General features: G+C 54.3%; 8 protein-coding genes across 8 annotated transcripts; 4 read left to right on the top strand and 4 right to left on the bottom strand.

Annotated features, from left to right (window-relative positions):
- The first annotated feature begins 280 nt into the window (after positions 1 to 280).
- On the top strand, positions 281 to 2,313 carry H310_08035 (hypothetical protein). Its single transcript, XM_008873637.1, has one exon. The coding sequence runs from the start codon at positions 303 to 305 to the stop codon at positions 2,232 to 2,234; it is 1,932 nt and encodes a 643-aa protein (XP_008871859.1). The 5' UTR covers positions 281 to 302; the 3' UTR covers positions 2,235 to 2,313.
- A 1,163-nt stretch (positions 2,314 to 3,476) lies between these two features.
- On the bottom strand, positions 3,477 to 5,223 carry H310_08036 (hypothetical protein). The gene is made up of 3 exons (XM_008873638.1): positions 4,919 to 5,223; positions 4,619 to 4,859; positions 3,477 to 4,556 (listed from the first exon to the last, which is right to left on the bottom strand). The coding sequence occupies exons 1-3, from the start codon at positions 5,173 to 5,175 to the stop codon at positions 3,708 to 3,710; spliced, it is 1,347 nt and encodes a 448-aa protein (XP_008871860.1). The 5' UTR covers positions 5,176 to 5,223; the 3' UTR covers positions 3,477 to 3,707.
- Positions 5,224 to 9,558: 4,335 nt separating this feature from the next.
- Positions 9,559 to 10,075, bottom strand: H310_08037 (hypothetical protein). The gene has a single exon (XM_008873639.1). The coding sequence runs from the start codon at positions 10,044 to 10,046 to the stop codon at positions 9,765 to 9,767; it is 282 nt and encodes a 93-aa protein (XP_008871861.1). The 5' UTR covers positions 10,047 to 10,075; the 3' UTR covers positions 9,559 to 9,764.
- A 214-nt stretch (positions 10,076 to 10,289) lies between these two features.
- H310_08038 (ribulose-phosphate 3-epimerase) lies at positions 10,290 to 11,162 on the top strand. Its single transcript, XM_008873640.1, has 2 exons — positions 10,290 to 10,744; positions 10,796 to 11,162. Exons 1-2 carry the CDS (start codon positions 10,411 to 10,413, stop codon positions 11,140 to 11,142), a joined length of 681 nt encoding a protein of 226 aa, XP_008871862.1. The 5' UTR covers positions 10,290 to 10,410; the 3' UTR covers positions 11,143 to 11,162.
- A 112-nt stretch (positions 11,163 to 11,274) lies between these two features.
- On the top strand, positions 11,275 to 12,317 carry H310_08039 (hypothetical protein). The gene is made up of 2 exons (XM_008873641.1): positions 11,275 to 11,695; positions 11,745 to 12,317. Exons 1-2 carry the CDS (start codon positions 11,287 to 11,289, stop codon positions 12,203 to 12,205), a joined length of 870 nt encoding a protein of 289 aa, XP_008871863.1. The 5' UTR covers positions 11,275 to 11,286; the 3' UTR covers positions 12,206 to 12,317.
- Positions 12,318 to 12,691: 374 nt separating this feature from the next.
- H310_08040 (hypothetical protein) lies at positions 12,692 to 13,129 on the top strand. Its single transcript, XM_008873642.1, has one exon. It carries the CDS (start codon positions 12,741 to 12,743, stop codon positions 13,038 to 13,040), a length of 300 nt encoding a protein of 99 aa, XP_008871864.1. The 5' UTR covers positions 12,692 to 12,740; the 3' UTR covers positions 13,041 to 13,129.
- Positions 13,130 to 13,439: 310 nt separating this feature from the next.
- Positions 13,440 to 14,173, bottom strand: H310_08041 (hypothetical protein). The gene is made up of 2 exons (XM_008873643.1): positions 13,924 to 14,173; positions 13,440 to 13,854 (listed from the first exon to the last, which is right to left on the bottom strand). The coding sequence occupies exons 1-2, from the start codon at positions 14,013 to 14,015 to the stop codon at positions 13,539 to 13,541; spliced, it is 408 nt and encodes a 135-aa protein (XP_008871865.1). The 5' UTR covers positions 14,016 to 14,173; the 3' UTR covers positions 13,440 to 13,538.
- A 562-nt stretch (positions 14,174 to 14,735) lies between these two features.
- On the bottom strand, positions 14,736 to 18,071 carry H310_08042 (hypothetical protein; the record flags this gene model as incomplete). Its single annotated transcript, XM_008873644.1, has 2 exons — positions 14,736 to 15,261; positions 15,323 to 18,071. 2 exons carry the CDS (start codon positions 18,069 to 18,071, stop codon positions 14,804 to 14,806), a joined length of 3,207 nt encoding a protein of 1,068 aa, XP_008871866.1. The 3' UTR covers positions 14,736 to 14,803.
- Between the last annotated feature and the right edge of the window lie 163 nt (positions 18,072 to 18,234).

The raw sequence follows: 18,234 nt of genomic DNA on the forward strand, positions 1-18,234 counted from the left end.
TCGAGGACAGCACCCTTCCCACCTCGTTCAGACCCAAGTCGAAGCCTTGGTCCTGTTGCTGCAATAATACTGTGCCGCCCACAGAATCCCCTTGCTGTTATGCCGTGAAGAATTATCCCGTGTTCGTGATCACGCTGACCGTTTTCCCCAGACATAAGAGGTGACCAGGCAAATTTAATGGTGGGAATTCTCTTTCCTCAGGCGAGTAAATTCGAAAGGGACGGAATTAATTGTGAGAGGTTTTCCCCTCGTTTGAATGGAGGCGAATTTAAATTTTCGAGCCTCGGCGGTCAACGAGCAAGATGGTGATGCAGCTCCTCGTACGGTGTCCCGAAGGCCAACAGTTCCTTACGATTACGGACCACCCTGCTGAGATGACGGTTGAGTCCTTGGCCAGGCAGATCTCCCGAGAGTCCAAGGTCGTGGGCGTCACGCTAGTCGGCGCGCCGGGACTTCAAAAGAAGTTTGGCAACGACTCAGGGGAGTCGTCGTATTTTGTGCTCCCAGGCTACGCCAAGGTGCAACATGTACTGAGCGAGCTCGATTTGGTGCACGTCCATCCCGAACACGTTTATACGGCAGCCGACTCGCGCAAATCGACGATGTCCACCACGACAAGCGACAACAACCAACCCAAGCGAAAGCAGCCACATCAGCCACACGACGAGGCCTCGAAGAAGGCCAAGATGACAACTCATGATAAAGCCCCCAAACTGGTGACTACCGGCACTGCACCCAAGCAATCTGGAGCTTCGAACGGTGGCAAGCCGCCTGCTCCCGCCACGGTCTCTACGACTGACCAGCCTGGAAAGACGAAGAAAAAGAAAAACAAGAACAAAAATGCGGACGCGGCGTCTGCTCCAACTGTGGCTGGTGCTGCCAAGAGCAGCGCCTCGATGATCGCAGAAGCCGCTGCTGCCAAGGCAATCTCTCCAGCTCCGAAGAAAACGACGGACGGAGCCACCTCACACCAAGACTACACATCCAAGAAGGCGAAAGCCAGCAAGACCACCGACGCTGCCAAGGAAACCAACAACGAAGGCTCTCCTCCCAAGAAGCAAGGAGCGATGCCTATCGTCGTGGAAACCCCTGCTGTGGACTCCACATCAACCGAAGATGCTCCAGAGGCTACCAAGGCAAAAAAGGCTTCGCCAACCAAGAACGCGACGGCTGAAGTCGCCAGCGCCGCAACTGAACCCGGTACCAAGCCCACCACAAAGAAGGCCAAACCCGCCGTTGACAACACGTCTCATGTCGAGGCCGAGGATGACCCTGCTGACGCGACATCAGAACCAAGGAAGGTGCATGCGAAAGCTGCATCGAAACCTAAACATGTCGAAGGCGCCACTACTGACGACGCTCCCCTTGCCAAAAAATCCAAAACGTCTGCGAAGCCAGGCGCTGCAAAGGAATCAACTCAAGCAGTAGACAAGGCTACTGATGGCGCCGATGAATCCGCTATCAAGAAGGCGAAGAAGGCCGTCGAGTCCGAGGCCGCTGCTAAAGCCAAGCATGCATCCACATCGTCTGAGGCGACGCCTGCCATCGTTGGCAAAACGACCGAAGAAGCTCCGGCACCCAAGAAGCGAGGGCGTCCTGCGTTTACCCCGGAACAGAAGGAAGAGGCGGCTCGCCTACGAGCTCTGGCCAAGGCTGCCGCGAAGACTGCAGCTCTCGCTGCTGTCGGTGACGCTTCGGACGATGATGTCCCGATCGTGAAGAAGACGAAACCCAGCAAGAAATCCGCAGCGGCGGATGATTCGAAGAAGAGCCCCAAGACGCCCGTCAAGAAGACAAACCCTGCGCCTTCAGCTGACGCCGGCAACACCACCGACACCGAACCGTTCAAATCTCCCCCCCGCAAGACCTCTGCAGCCCGCAAAGTCGTTGCGTCGACGCCTCCGCCGGCCAAACCGTCTACCGCAGCGGCACTAGCTCGTTTGGCGTCTCAAATGCCCGATTACTCGGACGACGACTCCGACCTAGAGATTACTACCAAGCCAAAACCGATGCCCAAGAAGACTGCCACGGACACGGACAAGGCCGTGCAGAAGAAGCGACCGAAGTCCAAGACCGCCGACGCCAGCGGCACCAAGAACTTGACGAAATCGACGGTGTTCGACTCGATTGCCCAAGCAAAGCGCCTCAGCATGAGCGGCGACTTGGAGCTGTCCAAGGCCGCGAACCCTTTCCAGAAGGCGAAGAAGGCTGCCAGCGGCGTGATTTCGCTCTAGAGTTTTTGTTCCGTGTGGAAAGTTGTGACGAATGCATTGAACAACCTTGTCATAAACACGAGAGACTTTTGTCGAGGGAGGACAAGTTTGCGATCGGTTTGGAGCCATTGGGATATTCAAAACGTTGATCTCGTCGGTGCTGTTGAAATAAAAAGATCGGAAACTCGAAATGGGAAATACAATTCAATTGCCAAACTCGAGTGCACTTGCACGATCGGGTTTTTCGGCCATTTTCGATGTGAATTTGATGAAGAATTATTGTACAACGAGGTCATGTTTTTGTTCAGCTCCAATTCGCAAACTGCTTCATCGCTGCATTCAAACGAGATACAAAATGCATGATATACACATTTTCTTACATTGTCACTATGGGAATACTATATCCACTCCAAAGTAATTTTACTATGTTATACTAGTAAACGGTTCGCAAACAACATTGCAATACATATTTCAAGAAGTGAACAAAACTTCGCTCATTTTTTTCCTTTCTTCTTCTGGGTGGCAGAGGCATAATGATCACACTTTGCGAGCGACAAACTCCAGCTCCACGACGACCATCTGGTGTACCTTGGAAGTGGCAGCATTTCCGCTCGGCTCGTTCGATGTCAGCCACAATTCCACACCAAGGCCATAACTGCATAGCGCTGTCGCCAGACATGGACTTCAACTTAATGTACATAAACAATGACGTCCTCTTTAGGTGCTTCTCGCAACGATGGCAACAGTTTCACCGTTTATGGCGAGGTTCGTTGCCGCCACGACGTCGGCTATCGATGGTTTTACGTACAAAGATGACTATAATCGCGTCAAAGTGCACGAAATGTACTTCGTGTGGTTTTGATGGTACATTCGCCATTTTGTGAAAACTATAGTCATATCCGAAAAAAATCTTTCCCTCCACCTCCGAGATGTCCTTGCAATGGTAGAGACAACAGCCGCAGCGAAATTAATTACGTTCGCGATCTTGATGGATTACCTTGTTGTTAGCACAACTCTATTCGAGTTCGATTGGAAATTGTCAATAGCCAAAGGGTTAAATGCTTTTCATTCGGTTGAGCGACAGGAAAATACAGACGATCAACTTGGCAAATAATTGGCAACATAAATAGAATATTTTGATTGGCTGAATCCATTTTGATCGATTTACTTGGACTGGTGCTCGCCGATAACATGAATTAAATTTGCACCCATCGGACATGTGAAACAACTCACACGACGTCGTTGTTGACCATGGTTTCACGAGGCGGAGTGTGCAGCCCTGTCGACAACCCAGAGCGCATGATTGCTTTGACTAGAGTAGCCGGCACTTGGTCCTTCGCAGGAGTCGACCAAGGTTAGTGTCAAGAGCCGTGCGTGACGACGTCAGTGTCATGCAGACCGGGACAGACTCGGTGGAATCGCACGCACTAGTCACACGAGGGGACTGTTCGCCTGCTATTTCCCCACAAGTCGTCGCATTGGCGATTGCAGGGTCTATCGAGGGGCTGAAAGAGTCGGAGGGGGGCGGGAAGGCCGGAGGCGCGACGAGGATTTTTTGATCACCATGCGAAGCACCCTGTCCATTCCTTCCAGGTTTCGTTGTCGGCTATAGAAATTCGTCCACTCCATCGATTGTCGCTTGAATCGTGGCCACACGTCTTCGCACAGCGCCACGAGCAGCGCCACCTGAAACTCGTCAAAGAACGACGTGGGCATGACGTTCCCGACAATATCCGCGTCTTGCCGCAACCAGCTCTCGAGCCTAGCCACGTAAATCGGTCCCCATACCGTCGAAGTCGGACATGCCAACGCGCATTGCGGTGACAAGCACGTCGCGACCAACGTTTGCGGCGACACAAGTCGTTGCTTGAATTGCTCGACAAGTTGCCAAGCTCGAATTTCTTCGGTGCGAAAATCGCGCTGGCAGAACGCGAGAAACGTCGACTGGCCCTGGCGCGATTGCAAATAGTGATCGAGATCGTCGACATGGAAGTGGCGTTTCTTGAACGTGATGGTGGCGAGCCGCGACGGCGGCGCGCTCGTTTGAACGGACGTTGCCAGGTGCCGCAGCGGCACGGTAATGTTGAAGTAAAACACATACTGCACCATGAGGGTGAACAGGATGTTGCGAACATGGAATTCTTGGCCGAGAGGCATGGCCAGCACCAACTCGAGGCCACCATGGACCAAACCCACGACGACGAGGAACATGGTCGTGCGATTTGTTCGCCGATACTTGGATTGAAAGCCCAAGTTGTCCATGTAGGGCGGCATGTGCCTGGCCATCCAAAGACTGAGCACCGACCCGACCACCCCAGTCACACCTGTCCATGCCAGCAAGATCTACAACGTTCAGCACGGCGCCAACGGTCAAGGGCAGGAGTAGTGAGCGGAACGGTATGTACCATATTCAGCTGTTTCCTCTCGGAAACTTCATTGTGTGTAAAGCCAAGGACGACGCAGCATGGCACGATCAAGATCGAGCCAAAACCAGCAACGGCCCGTAGCTGCACCTTCGGGTACAGCAGCCACCGGTAAAGCGTGAGCCGGGCGACTTGGTCGGGTGTAAAATGCGTCTGGTTCACGACCAGGTCGGTGATTTTGAACATGATAGTAGCGGCCACCGCGCTCAGCACGTACGATATCCTACGGCCAGCCATTGCAATTCGACTCGAGAAAATACCTGTGAACGCACAACCACGTACCCTGCAAAGACTGGAAAGATGTAGCCACATATGACGTGGAGCGCCGATAGCTCCTCGGGCGAAAAGATGCGAACGAGGGGCGCGGTCAAGCAGAACAGCGTGCAGAAGAGTCCTGTCGACGCCACCAGGTACGGCTGACAGTACTTGATCGGGGCGACGTGCATGTTGACCACGTAAATGTACAACACGGCTGGCATGTGCAGGTACGCACACCAGCACAAACCGAACGGAAGAGAGACCACCCACGACAACGCCATGGCGTTTGCGCCAATGACGCTGACTACCTCCCGTCCACGTCGTTTGAGAAAGGCTCCAACTAATTTTAGGCGATGGAGTTTCATGTCTAGCCGTGGTTTTCGTCGTGAAAGTGGTTCGGGCGGGGGATATGGCTGACGCGAGTTGTCGCTTAGCCGTGCAGTCCCTCTCAGGTGCTTAAACATCGATGGGGAATCACACGAACCAAGACAATTTGTGACTAGCTGACGCACGGGACTGTGTTTGCTCGCTCGATGCGTCGTTTAGCGTCAGTTTGGCTTAAATGAGCTGGCATGACGCATCACGTCCCACAGCTGCACACGTTCCTGACGTGGCTGGCATCGACAACTTGACGCACGAGCTGATAAAAGTTTGTGTCCATTTCTGGTCATGGCATCTCTGAATGCACGAATCACATGGACGGACCTGGCAGCCAACGTCAAGGCCGTTGGAGGTGTCGCTCAATCAAATGTCTACCCTGCAGCAGCTCGTCGCGGCGTCGGAGTTGCCCTTGTGTCTTCAAGCACATGTTGTGTACCAGAGCAGCCGACCTTTTCACGATTCGGCGTCCGTTGCTGACTTGGTCCACAACTGCGTTCATTGCAGGGCGCATTTAGGGCCCCTGCGCGAAGTTGAGCGGAGAGACTCTGTTGCCGCGCCCCCTTCAAGCGTCAGGTCGAGTGTGTGGGTCAGTCGTACGAGACCGCCCTCTTGACCTTCGACACGTTTGCGTTGTCGTGCCATTAGCGTACAAATGAGCTAGATCTCGTCGACCGAGGGTTTGTGTGCCTGTTTGTCGTGTGCGCATTTTGCCACAGCTTGAACTCGCCGCGGATTCTCGTCGTCCACTACTCCCTCGTCAAGATCGAGGGGCTCCAGTCTGGAGCAGCAACAACCTGAGCTCTTCCTCATGCCGTGTTTCTTTCCGGTTCTAGCGATGTGTGGGTATCCGACGTGCGCTTGGAGATTGATCTCCGGCATGTTGCAAATCAAGCCTCCCCCCGGCCTCGCCAACGTACGATCGACGCGAGTTCACTGCGCCGTCTCCAAGACAGTATTGCCCAGTCGTGGGCCAACCTCACGTGCTTGCTGTGGATCACTCGTCCCCTTCTCGGCCGTCCCCCCTTCGCCAACTCCGTCACTTTCACGGCATGTGTCTGCAATGCAACCACAAAACGACATGCCGCATCATGGCTGCCGCGTTGTCGTCAGGTTTGAGCTAGAGCAGCTGGATATATCGGATTCGCAGTGGTCGTGAGCATCGACGACCGCAACGTCACTGTGGTGGTAGCATCGAATCCGCAATCGTCGACGCCGGTTTGGGTACATTGCGTTCGTGGCATTGTCCTCAACGACACCCCCGCGTGCCACGAGCTGATCGATGCAAATTTTTTTTGCGACCCGTGGGTCCATGGCGCGCCTTCGTCCCATGCGATCCCGTTTTGCGATCACGCGGGCTTCACTCCTGTGACTAGCTTGACCTGGGTGTACCAGTTTGGACGAGACCTGGCCAAAACGTCGTAAGTCCGTTCGTTTCATCGCCAGCACAATCGCCGCCTCGAAGAATGCGAGGCGAATTCACCAGCACTAGCATCTAATGCATCGAGCTCATGGAGCCGCCGTGGGGGACGTTTTTGTCGTGGGACAGAATTTTTTTTGCGTTTGTGCAAGCCATCGCGGGGGCCGCGGGGAATGCCGTCCAGCATCTCAAAAAGAGAGACGTGTCATGCGCGGCGAGCAGCCATCGGACGAACAGACCTTGAGTCCTGACCAAGCAAATAAATGCTTGTGCAACTGCATTGCCCACTTGGACATGTAGGTCCTGGACGTCAATGTCACGTGTGGTGTCCCGGCGGCTACGATTTGACGGCGGGCAAAAGCAGGATAAAAGTGGCCCGGCGTTCTTTCGATACCACATCATCGTTTGTAGCCTGTGGGCGAGAACACGTGAGAGATGCACACTGTCTCAGGGGGATATGTGTGAAAGCGAGCTTGGTCAAGTTGAGAGCACAAAAATGCTTGAGCTGAACAAAGGGGAATGCTCCCCGCCTCGGCATGCCGTTGAGACTTCGGTGCTGAACAGTCCGAGCGTTTGACTCGACCGACGGCATGTCCACCGTCTTTGCAGAACCTTTCATCCAACTTCACAGCCCATACTTGTTGACATTTCTCGTAGGTTATGGGGGGGACGGCCGGCCATGACAGTGTGCACGAAATGCATTTGGTTTGAACGAGTCAAGGACGCATATGAGCAATTTTGTTTGCAGGCATGGCGCCCTAAGTTAGCGACGACAGGATCCGAATCGTCGTCGTCGCTGGCGTGCGATGGACTCGACGCCTGTCAGATATTCCCATCGGGAAATTCGTGCCGATGTTTGCTTCTCTCGCGGGATGTGATTCCAATGGACCACTGACAACGACAGCGCCATCATCTCGGACGTACTTAGTTCCCTTGTCGATTGCGAATGGCGCAGAGACCGATACCACCTGCCCTCGATGCCGCGACTTGCGATGGTGGAGAAAGCGGGGTAATCTCCAACCCATTGAGACGCTGGTGGTGTGCACGAGGTTGAGCGGTGCCGTCCAGCCAACAACCAGCTCCACCGGCTGCCAACATGTTGCATTTGAATCGTGGACGTGTGCCGCTATCATCGCGGGGAACGTGTTGATATCTCCTTGAGAGGGCTCGAGGCGACTTGACTGCGAGAGAACCCACCAAGATGTGAAGGCATCATCAAGCCGTTTGGAATCACGGGGACCGATGTTGTCATGGCCGTGAAGACATTGTTGACTTCGACAAACTCGAATGAAACACCACGATGCTGTCGGGATGGCCTCCAACGACCGCACGCAAACGACCGACGGGGGCGGATCGCTCGACCTGAACTCAATGTACATGCCTGTGCCGCGTTCGCATCTTACGCAACGTTACCGCGCATCGTTCGACTTGCAAGCAGACTCCATGGAAGAGGGTCATGTTGTTTTTTCGACGACTTCCAGCTACCGCAGTTCGAAGACCCGTGGCCACGATTCAAGCAGCAATCCATCGAGGGGGCACATTTCGACCTGACGAGGAAGGGGCACCGTTCTTCGCAAGGTGGTCCAACACAACGAGTTGGTATTCCCCGTTGGGCTTGACGCCACCATGCCGTCCGCAGATTGGATCCCCGTGGCGCATGGCACAAAGGGCACCGTTGCCTCTGCAGGATTCTGCGCAGTGTTGTTGCTAAAGGAGGAAGCGGCGCCTTCGTGGCGATGACTTCTGCTACGACGACTGGTCCTTGGCAAAACGATATTACCGAGCAACTCCATGTGGTAGGGGAAAAACAACAAACTTCGTTCGCGACGTGAAATAACCTTCGAGTCATGAGCCCAGGCGAGAGCAAGGGTTTCAATTGGGATATCCCATCGTCAAAGTATACGCCATAGTGTGATGATACCATGGGCATGTACTTCCCGTCTACAGTGTCCACACCGGCGGTGGCGGCCTGCTAGGCCACACAGCGGCTCTCAGTGGCATTCCCAAGGAGTCCAGCACGGTGTTTTTCATTTTGCCCGGCTCAAGCATTTGAAGTGTGCGCTCACAATGCTGCTGGCGAGTTGTCCTGGTGACCATGTCTGTGTATGACATATCCCCCGCGCTACTACGTACAGAGTGGCGTTGCATGAAGGCTCGTGCTCCGCGTCCGTGGCCATGACCTCAAAAGCCAGGACGACGACGTAGTTGACATTCCAACTCGTGCCGAACGACGCTAGGCCATCAACACGTACGACCTCATGGGCCAAAATGTCCTTGCGCTTCAAATCGCGAAGTTGATGGTGGAGTGGCCCTCTGGCGGATGTGGTGGACGCGCGCTTGCACCCGTGGTCCGTCCGTGATTGTACTACCTGCACGCGCGTCGCGCAACACGGCTGGGAATAGAGTTGGCTAACCCACATCCTGGCGGCGTGTTGCGGGAAGCCCTGCCTGCTAGACGATTCCATTTCGACCATTGTATCATCTCGAGCGCAAGCCCTGGAACTGAACTCAATGTCAAAGCATGAACGAAGCAGTGAAGACACCATACTTCCGATGGAATCCTTCCCTTGCCATCACAACGTAGCCGCCACTCGTCATGGCGACGTGTGAAGGATGGAGGGAACAAATGTCAAGAGCGCGGCACACCCCCGTGTCGAATAATACGAGTCTCGTCCGCTGAAGCCAGTTGGACATGGGGAAACGTATATTTCCGCAGCTTGCAAGCATGTGAAGCGCCTGAGCGTTGACGTTGTGTTGTCATGCCGGTGCATCCACGAAGTTGGCAGGGTCTGCGCCATCGGTCTCTTGTGGTAGCATGTTGGCCACGAAACATCTAGGGTATTTTGACGACATGGCGGTCAACAGCCGAGCATGAATACATTTTCGTTGCAAACACCATGTAGCGCGCAACGCGATGCGTTGAGGAAATGACCGTTAGAATCGAGCGCTGAAAATGCAGCGATCACACGCTTGCGCGACTCCTCGTCCAGCCCTGTACGAAAGAAGGTGTCGTCGAGGCAGCGTTGTGAACCATTTGTTGCGTGATGAAGAGGGTACATCTCGATTGAATGTCTACTTCTTCTTTTGCGAGCGCTTACCAGCACCCTTCTTGGGAGGTCCACGGCCTTGCTGCTTGAGGGTCGCGTTCGTGTCGAGTCGGTACTGGTTGAGCTTTTGGTAGTATTCCGAGTACCCGCCCATGCCCATCACGAGCGGCTTGTTGAACCAAGATACAACCTTGTCACCCTTCAACTGTGCGCTGATAATCTTGTTCCCTGACTTGATGTTGTTCTGCGGCAGCCGCTCAAAGATCTTGCGGCTCAAGTCGGCCAACTGCTTGGCTGTCGTCGACATGGCGGCAGCGCGGCGGAAACACAGGTTTGGTTTGGGCCAGTCATGCCCCCAGGCAGCGATTGCAAGTTATGTATTCCTCGAATTGCACAGAATATATGCACTTTAAAATTTTGCTTATCTATGTTCTATATTATGTTTAATTTGAAGTTATTTCAAAAATACTTCTTAGCTCCTGTACAGTGTGAGAGGAGGGAGGCGGACCAAGTCGTTACAAAGCCTTGTATACGAGGAGGGAAGACAAGTGTTTGCTATTTTTATTGAGAATGTTTACAAATATACAGATATTAATTACAGCACGCGTTTTTGCGGGTTTAGTCGATGTGAACAATTTCGCATTTGAACGACTTCGTCGACGTGCTCCATCATGTGCCATTCATGCGTGTGTAAGATCGGTCCGTCGATGCTGGCGTCGGACTTGTCCTGCTTGAAGGACGAAGCGCTAAAGGTGGTGGCTGCCGGTGCGGACTACCTCCATCTTGACGTCATGGATGGCCATTTTGTGCCCAACATTACGTGGGGGGCGCCAGTGATCAAGAGCTTACGCAAGCATACGACTGCTTTCTTTGACGTGCACATGATGGTGTCTGAGCCAGAAAAGTGGGTCGACGACATCAAAGATGCTGGTGGCGATCAGTTTACTTTCCACTTGGAATCGACGTCCGACCCTGAAGCCCTGATTCGTCAAATCCGCGCTGCAGGTACGTCGTATGCCCAGGCCTGTTTTTCTTGGTCTCACACTGCAACCACAGGCATGAAGGTTGGCGTGGCACTGAAGCCCGGAACTGCCGTGGAGAGTGTATTGCCTCTCGTCTCACTGGTTGATATGGTGCTCGTGATGACTGTGGAACCAGGCTTTGGAGGCCAATCCTTCATGGCCGACATGATGCCCAAAGTGTCGTTCCTGCGTGAACGCTTCCCCACGCTGGACATTGAGGTTGACGGCGGCCTTGGTCCTTCCACCATTGACGTTGCTGCCAAAGCTGGCGCAAATATGATTGTCGCGGGGAGTTCAGTCTTCAAAGCCACTTCTCCTGCCGACGTCATAGGTCTCATGCGGTGCAGCGTTGAAGTTCATGGAAACGGCAAAACTGCTTAGTAATACTACACTCTCTGCCAGTCTATTGTTTTCTGTTACCTTTTGCAATTCGTCCTGCCAATTTAAAGATATAGACCTCCCTCGATCCAAAAAAATTGATGTAGTAGTACTACTATCCAGTCACTTTCATTACTGGGATCCGAAATGCCAAGATTGTTGCGGAGGAGCGTGGCGACAACGGCCGCCAAGAATGCCGCAGTTCGTGTGTTTGCACCGCACTGGGGAAGTGCACATCTCCCCCAAGGTGACTTTATCGCGCAGGTGGCAAACGCTGGCTTCGACGGGATTGAGATGTCATTGCCATTGGATCCTCGCGAGCGAAACCAGTGGACTCGACGAATTCGCGATGCTGGATTAGAGCTCATTGCCCAGCAGTGGGAGACAGCGATGGTGTCCAACTTCCACGAACACAAGGCGGCCTTGGAATCGTATCTACGCAATGCAGCGGCAGCGTCTCCGCTGTTCATCAACACCCACACGGGCAAAGACTTTTACACGTTTCACCAAAACTGCCAGCTCTTGGAGCTTTCGATGCAGATCTCCAACGACACTGGTACGAATTCCTGCAATGTACTTGTCGCTCGCTCATGCAATGTTTGTAGGGATCCGCATTGTGCACGAGATTCACCGAAGTCGCTTCAATGGCCACCCGATGCTCCTGCTGCCATACTTGGAAAAATTCCCCGACCTCGAACTCAATGCTGATCTTTCTCACTGGTGTGTGGCATGTGAATCATTGCTGGAGGATCAACAAGAGATGCTCGAGAGCGTCGTGTTCCCCCGTGTCCGTCACATCCATGCGCGCGTGGGCCATGCTGAAGGCCCGCAAGTGACCGATTTCCGCGCACCCGAACACAAGGAAGCGTATGAGCGGCATCTTGCTTGGTGGGACGCCATTATTCATTCGGGCAATACGACCACAATCACACCTGAATTCGGCCCGGCACCTTACACGCCCACTCTGCCTTACACGAACCAGGTCGTGAGCGACCCTTGGAAACTAAACGTTGCTATGCGAGACATTCTCAAGCTGCGTTATGAAGAGCTTCAACCATATTTGTGATACTTTGTGGGGTCGCCGTGGAGAACGAACATTTGGAGAGCTGGCACTCGGCCCAAACAACTTACCAATGCATGCTATCCTATGGTGAAAGGGTTTGCGCCATGTCGGCGAACACCACGAAGTAGTGCACGGGGGCTTCGAGAATATTTGGTTTATCACTGAAACGCGGTGGAGTCAGGGGTTGAATCATGCGTCTAAAACCAGTGCATGAAGTGCACAAATTAGCTTGAAAAGTGTTTAGAACCACCGCGCATCTTGGGCGCTGTGGATCCAAGCCCAGTAGGCGGGTAGACCAGGCCATAGACTGCGATGGTTGCTGCAGAGCGCGTTTCGAAGCGCGGTGGCTCGCCAAACGCGGTCAACTTCTCAAGTCGCTATCTTTTTTCCAGATTTTCATGCGATCGATTATTCATGTCAATTGTCGAGGTTCCGGATACACGTACGGATACGGAAAATACCAATTGGTTGGTGTGCCATTCCCGGGAACCTATTTTGGGCATGGCATCACTGTGGATATCTGGTCGAAGCGAGCACGATGACAAAGCACGACTCATCGGTGCAGCGCTTTAATGTGAAGAAGGTCAAGCTGCACAGAAAGAAGCGTGTGGAGGCCAAGAACCAGAAGAAGGTATTCATCCAAGCCAAAGGCGACAAGAAAACGGTCGGCAAGCCACCTCCGTCCAAGAAGAAGATTCGCCGCGACACCAAACGCGCCAAGCACAACGCCAAGTATGAACAGGAGCGACTTGTGGCAAGTGGATTGGTGACGAAGGAAGACATTGAGAAGCTGCAGGCAGCCGAAAACGACGACGAGAACGACGACATTGCCGAATAAATCGTTGAGAGTGCTGACGACTTCGATAACATTTATATATTCTATCCCTGTGCCGCGTCGACGTCCAGAGTGCGACATGTTTGCCACGCTACCCTGCGCTCGTCCCTCCTGCCTCCAACACAAGCAGGTCCTAGGAATGACAATGGAATTGTTTTGGAATGGACCAAACGGGTCTCCCTTGCATGCTTTTCACAACAGAACGACAAAATCCTTGGGGGTGATGGAGGGTGGCCATCGTGGGAACGGGACCGGTGTAGTGTGCACGATTGGAGAGCTCCGTGAATTTGAATGAAGCCAAGGACAACTGTATCCAAATAGAAAGGCCCACACGGCGTGCAATCTGCGAGCCGATTTACTTCAACATGACCAGGTTGACGACATTCACTAGGAAATGTGGTAGTTGCACCAAACGTCACAGTGCCCTTGGCGCAGCCGATCCATCAGTGTTGTTCCCATAACTTAATTAAATAACTCTTGAGCCTAACTGCAGTGGTCGCGTCAACCCTGTTGCTGCCTTCGCTGGAGGGCCTGCCATGCCTCCTCATGTGCCTTCAGGGACATCGCGACATCACTGCTACTGGGATCGTCCGTAAATTGGTCCCAAAACAGACCGCACGAACTCGCCACTGGGTCTGCTCGTCGCGGCGACAGTCTGATTGAGTGACGAGGACGCAGAGGCGGTGGATCGTCTCGAGGCCGCTTGGTATTCCGTGTCGGCGTCGTCGGGAACGCCATGTCGACTTCATCCGCGACAATCGAGCGGAAACAATCATCACTGTCCGTGACACGGATCGAGGCATGCTGCAAGATGCGTCTGCGTGCGACAAACACCCACCGTCAGCCGAAACCACCGAGAAAGGGCTATGTACACGACACGGCGTACCGTGTGAGGACGCGGTGGTGTGGGCCGTCGAGGCGGGTGATAAAGTCTGGTGGCGACTGTGGCTCCATGGTCGGATGGGCGTGGTAGGTCATCGATCGTGGCGGTCGCGCTGGTCGTTGCTGTGCTGACTCCACAGAGATTATGAAGCCGCGAGATCGTGGTTCGTTTCAAGATCTTTGCCACCTTCGATATTGCGAGGGGGCGTTCGATATTTTGGCGAGTTGGTTGTCGCGGCGAGGTGGCCGCCGACACGCTCGAAAATTGAAATTTCGAATCCGAGAGAGGTCGGATTATTTTGACTGTAATGCAGTCAAAATATAAAATTCGCATGGATCGATATGGGACAAGTCAAAATACCCCTCGCTATTTTGCCCTTCAATTGCACACTGGAGATATATTTGGACTCGAACTAGATGGACAGTGGCATGCCGTCAGGAGGAGGATGCACGGGCGACGAACTTTCAGCGCGCGTTGGAGGGATATAAACTTTATGCATTTCAACGGCTACAAAGCAGTGAGGGGTTCAAAGGGACGCGCCTGTTGTGGCGACGAGCGCTTCCTGAGTTCCGTTTTGTTGGCTGAGCAGGCACGGCTTTCGTGTCGTGGATTTTGTTGGCTTCGCCCTGGTCACCGAATCCAGAAGGGGGCAGTCGACAATGTTATGCTGGAGCCACGAGTGCCCTCAGCACGAGAAACCCAACGTGTTGTTCATGGCACTGGCTTCAATGGTGACAACTGGTTGTCCTGGGAGGACGCCTCCATGCACGATGCGATCCAAATTCCAAGAGCGGCGTCGACCCAATCGCCTGGCATGGGAAAGATATTGCACATGGTTAGATTACATGTAAATACGGCGATGTTGGATTTCTATGTGTTGGGTCTACTTCAACTCGACGCGGTCGACGAGTCCGTGCAGCATGGCTTTCATTTCTTGTAGCACCGTCAGGACTTGCGGAATGCCACGAACTGCAAGCTTGTCGTGGTTGGCGTCGTTGTCCGACGAAAGCGCCAATAGATGGGTTGCATGGAGCACGCGGAAGCGGGCGGGAAGAAATGCCGCCGGCTTCCATCGCACGGCCACCACTTCTTGGTTGACAAAGAAGAGGGCCAGGTGGTCGAAGCGCGCATGGAGCGCCGAGAGAACGTCTTCCAGGGGGTGGAGGCCCACAAAAAGCTGGCCAAACGGATTGGATTGTTTGAGATTTTTGTAAAATGGAATTGCAAATCGACCCTTCGCCGACGGAAACACGTCCTTGTTGCCCAAATGCGCCAAGTGGAACACCACGTCGTAATCCATCACGTGAGCAAAGCACGCTTGCCACCCATGGGGCGCCGCGCCTAGAATTCAACGCCAAACGAGGGGTTTAGTTTTGCATACTCGATCACGAAGACGACGTACCGTGGGCTAGCCAATGCGTCCATTGCGCTGACGTAGCCTTTGCCAGTGACACTAACCGCTGGGCGAGCACCGGTTCATGCACGTGGCGCGTCCAAAAGGACGTCTTGGGCGCTGTTTCGTACGATGCCGCAATGTACAAGGCAGGGTGGGTGCTTGGACTGCTGCGGGACGCCGTGAATTGCTTTTGGATATCTCGGCGGTCATCTTCGGTGAAGTGTTGGTGCAGATCCACGATCAAGGGCTGCGTGTTCCAGTCGAAGCGAGCAACCAAGTGCAGCACACGGGTAAAACCCGAGAGCACAGACTGAGGGGGCGCAGGCGACAGAAACACAGACGCCACGAGGAGTTCACTGCTTTCAAGCGGGAGAAGGGACGTAGCCAAGTGGGCATCTAGCCACTTCATCCACAAACGAACGGTTGGGGCGAATGCAGAGTGCTGAGTGCTGACGGCGTGGATCATCTTTGCGTGGAGGGCGCCGTAGTGCAGCGCGTAGAAGTGGGAGTGGGGCCAGTTCTTTTCGCGCTCGGTGACAATCACGACGCGAAAGGGGAAGCCTCCCACGAGGATGTCCATGCCGTGTTCGTGAACTTCGCATGCGCCGAATTTTTCCAGGGCCAGAGCGATTTGGACGTAAAACCCGAGCTTGGCGTTCGCAACGGCATCGGGAGTCGTCGGCCACGACGAGCTCGTTTCAAATTGCATCACGACCGTGTACGGCTCAAGGGTTGTCGTGACGAACTTGGCGCCTTGGGGGGGCGCCACGTCCGAGTTGCCGGCGAGGGGATGTGGTGTGGGAGGGTCTGCGGCCGTGCGGCGCAGCGCCGGAGCAATCAACTGAAGGTCCACGACCTTCAACGGGAGGATTGTGTCGTCCAAGTCACGAAGCTTCGACTGTAGTGCTGTCCACGTGCGAAGGAGAGGGTTGATGGAGTAGTCGACTTCGTTCCACGTTTGGTTGGACGACACAATCGCGCGTCCGTCGACGGTAGCGTCGTCAAAATGAAGCGGCAGGATCGTGTGTACGATTTGCGACACAATTTGCGACGGCGGGACGTCATCCCACACGACCGCTTCCACAATCGATCCGTCTTTGAATCGTCGCAGCTCTGCCTTGGTCTTCCAGAACGCGCGAAAGGCCGCGGCATCGACGGCGTTGTCTGCTTCCGGCCCTTTGTCCACGATGCGATGAGCATTGTCGGGGTTCACACCAAGTCCGATTACGACCTTGTGAATCGATGGAGGGGTTTCCGTCAGTGCCCACGTCGTTGCCGACGGTTTGATGGCCACTGGTCGAATGCGATGGACGCGGTCGCCCAGCGCCTTCGCCACCACCCGCTCTAGGTCGTTGGGCAGTGCCAGGTCGCCGGGAATCTCCACATTCTGAACCACGCTAGTCGACACGGGCACCCAAATGTACTCGTCGTACCGAGTCCAGAACGAGTGGCGGTCGATAAAGATAAATTGAAAGGCTTCCGCCGTCGCCTTCGGCAGCACTTGGATGGACTGCTGCGCCAACCACTGGAGCTCGCGCCACCCCGTCCGGGAGACACGACTGACGACGTTGACTCGACCGCTGGGGTCGAGGAATACAACGTCAAATGCACGTTGGAAGGCAGCAACGCCCGCTGGTGTCGGCATCACAACGATATCTTCATCTAAACCATCCATATCTTTGGAAGACGCCGCGGGAAAGACTAGCGCGGTGGTTGCCAAGTCCGTGGTCGCGACAAACTGGAGCCAGATCTTCACCATTGCATCGGCTGGAGTCGAATACGAAAATTTCCCGGATCGAATCAAGTACAGCATCAGCATGGTCGCTTGGAACCCGTTGAGCGCGTCCGGCGCACATGTCGTCGCCTGCCGTTGTCGCAGCCACACTTTGATGAGAATGCATGCCTGGACAAACGATTCGGACTGGGCAGCAACGGCATGCAGCGCTCGAAAGTGGCTGAGTAACGCCATGTCTTCAAGCACTGAGTTGTTGTACACGGGCGTGGCGTCGAGCGGCGGGTCATGTCGGAGGTTGCTCTTGCCTGGATGGAGCTTTGAAACGGGGAATTTGCACTGAAACGACACCACCGGGATCAACTGCACCACGACTTGCGTTTTCTTTATCGGAGGAAGATGGAGGCGCAGGATGGGTTTGGATGTATCGCCAGCGAACGGCGCCACCGACACACCGGTCCACGGCAGTTGCTTGGACGTCTTGCCCTTGGGTGGTGTCTGCAGATGCGACGCGAGGACGCCAAGGTACATGTTTCGCTTGTCGTGATATCGGTAGTTGGTAAAGTCTTTCGGAACAAAGCATTCGTCGGGGAGGTGGATCGCAACGTCGATTGTGAAGGTGTGGTCGAGGAGGATGCCATGGCGCAACGAGTAGCTCCCGACGACGTCGAGGCGAGCTGGTGGGTGAAACGGAAGCACAACTTCCTTGTGGTGGTGGTGGACGACCAAACCAGGCATGTTGAGCGCCTGGGATGTGACTTGTTGCTCTGGAATCGCATCCAATGCCTCTTTCAGCGCAAACAACACTGCATTCACCGAAGAGAACGACGAGTAGTCAATCGTGACTTCCTCCAGCAGCTGGTCAACCTGGAGCTTGAAGAAGTTGGACTGGAACACACTGCTCTGGTCTGCTGCATGCAGCTGCCGCATTTCGTCGGTCGTCGGAAGCGCATACTTGCTCATCGTCGGTTGGTACCCTGGCTTGGACACGATCGATCTTACGCCTTCAACTCCGCCAACCATCTCCAACGCCTCCAATAATTTATACCCTTTCGAAAATCTGATACTTTCCGGATAAATGATCAAGAGCGTCATCAACGGCGCGCCAAAGCCTCCTCGCCCGGCCACGAGATCGAGCCGTCCACGAGCTTTAGATTGTTTCCATGGCACAGCGTCAAGAAGCAGC

This window comes from Aphanomyces invadans, assembly GCF_000520115.1.
Source record: "Aphanomyces invadans strain NJM9701 unplaced genomic scaffold supercont1.16, whole genome shotgun sequence".
Lineage (NCBI taxonomy): Eukaryota > Oomycota > Saprolegniomycetes > Saprolegniales > Verrucalvaceae > Aphanomyces > Aphanomyces invadans.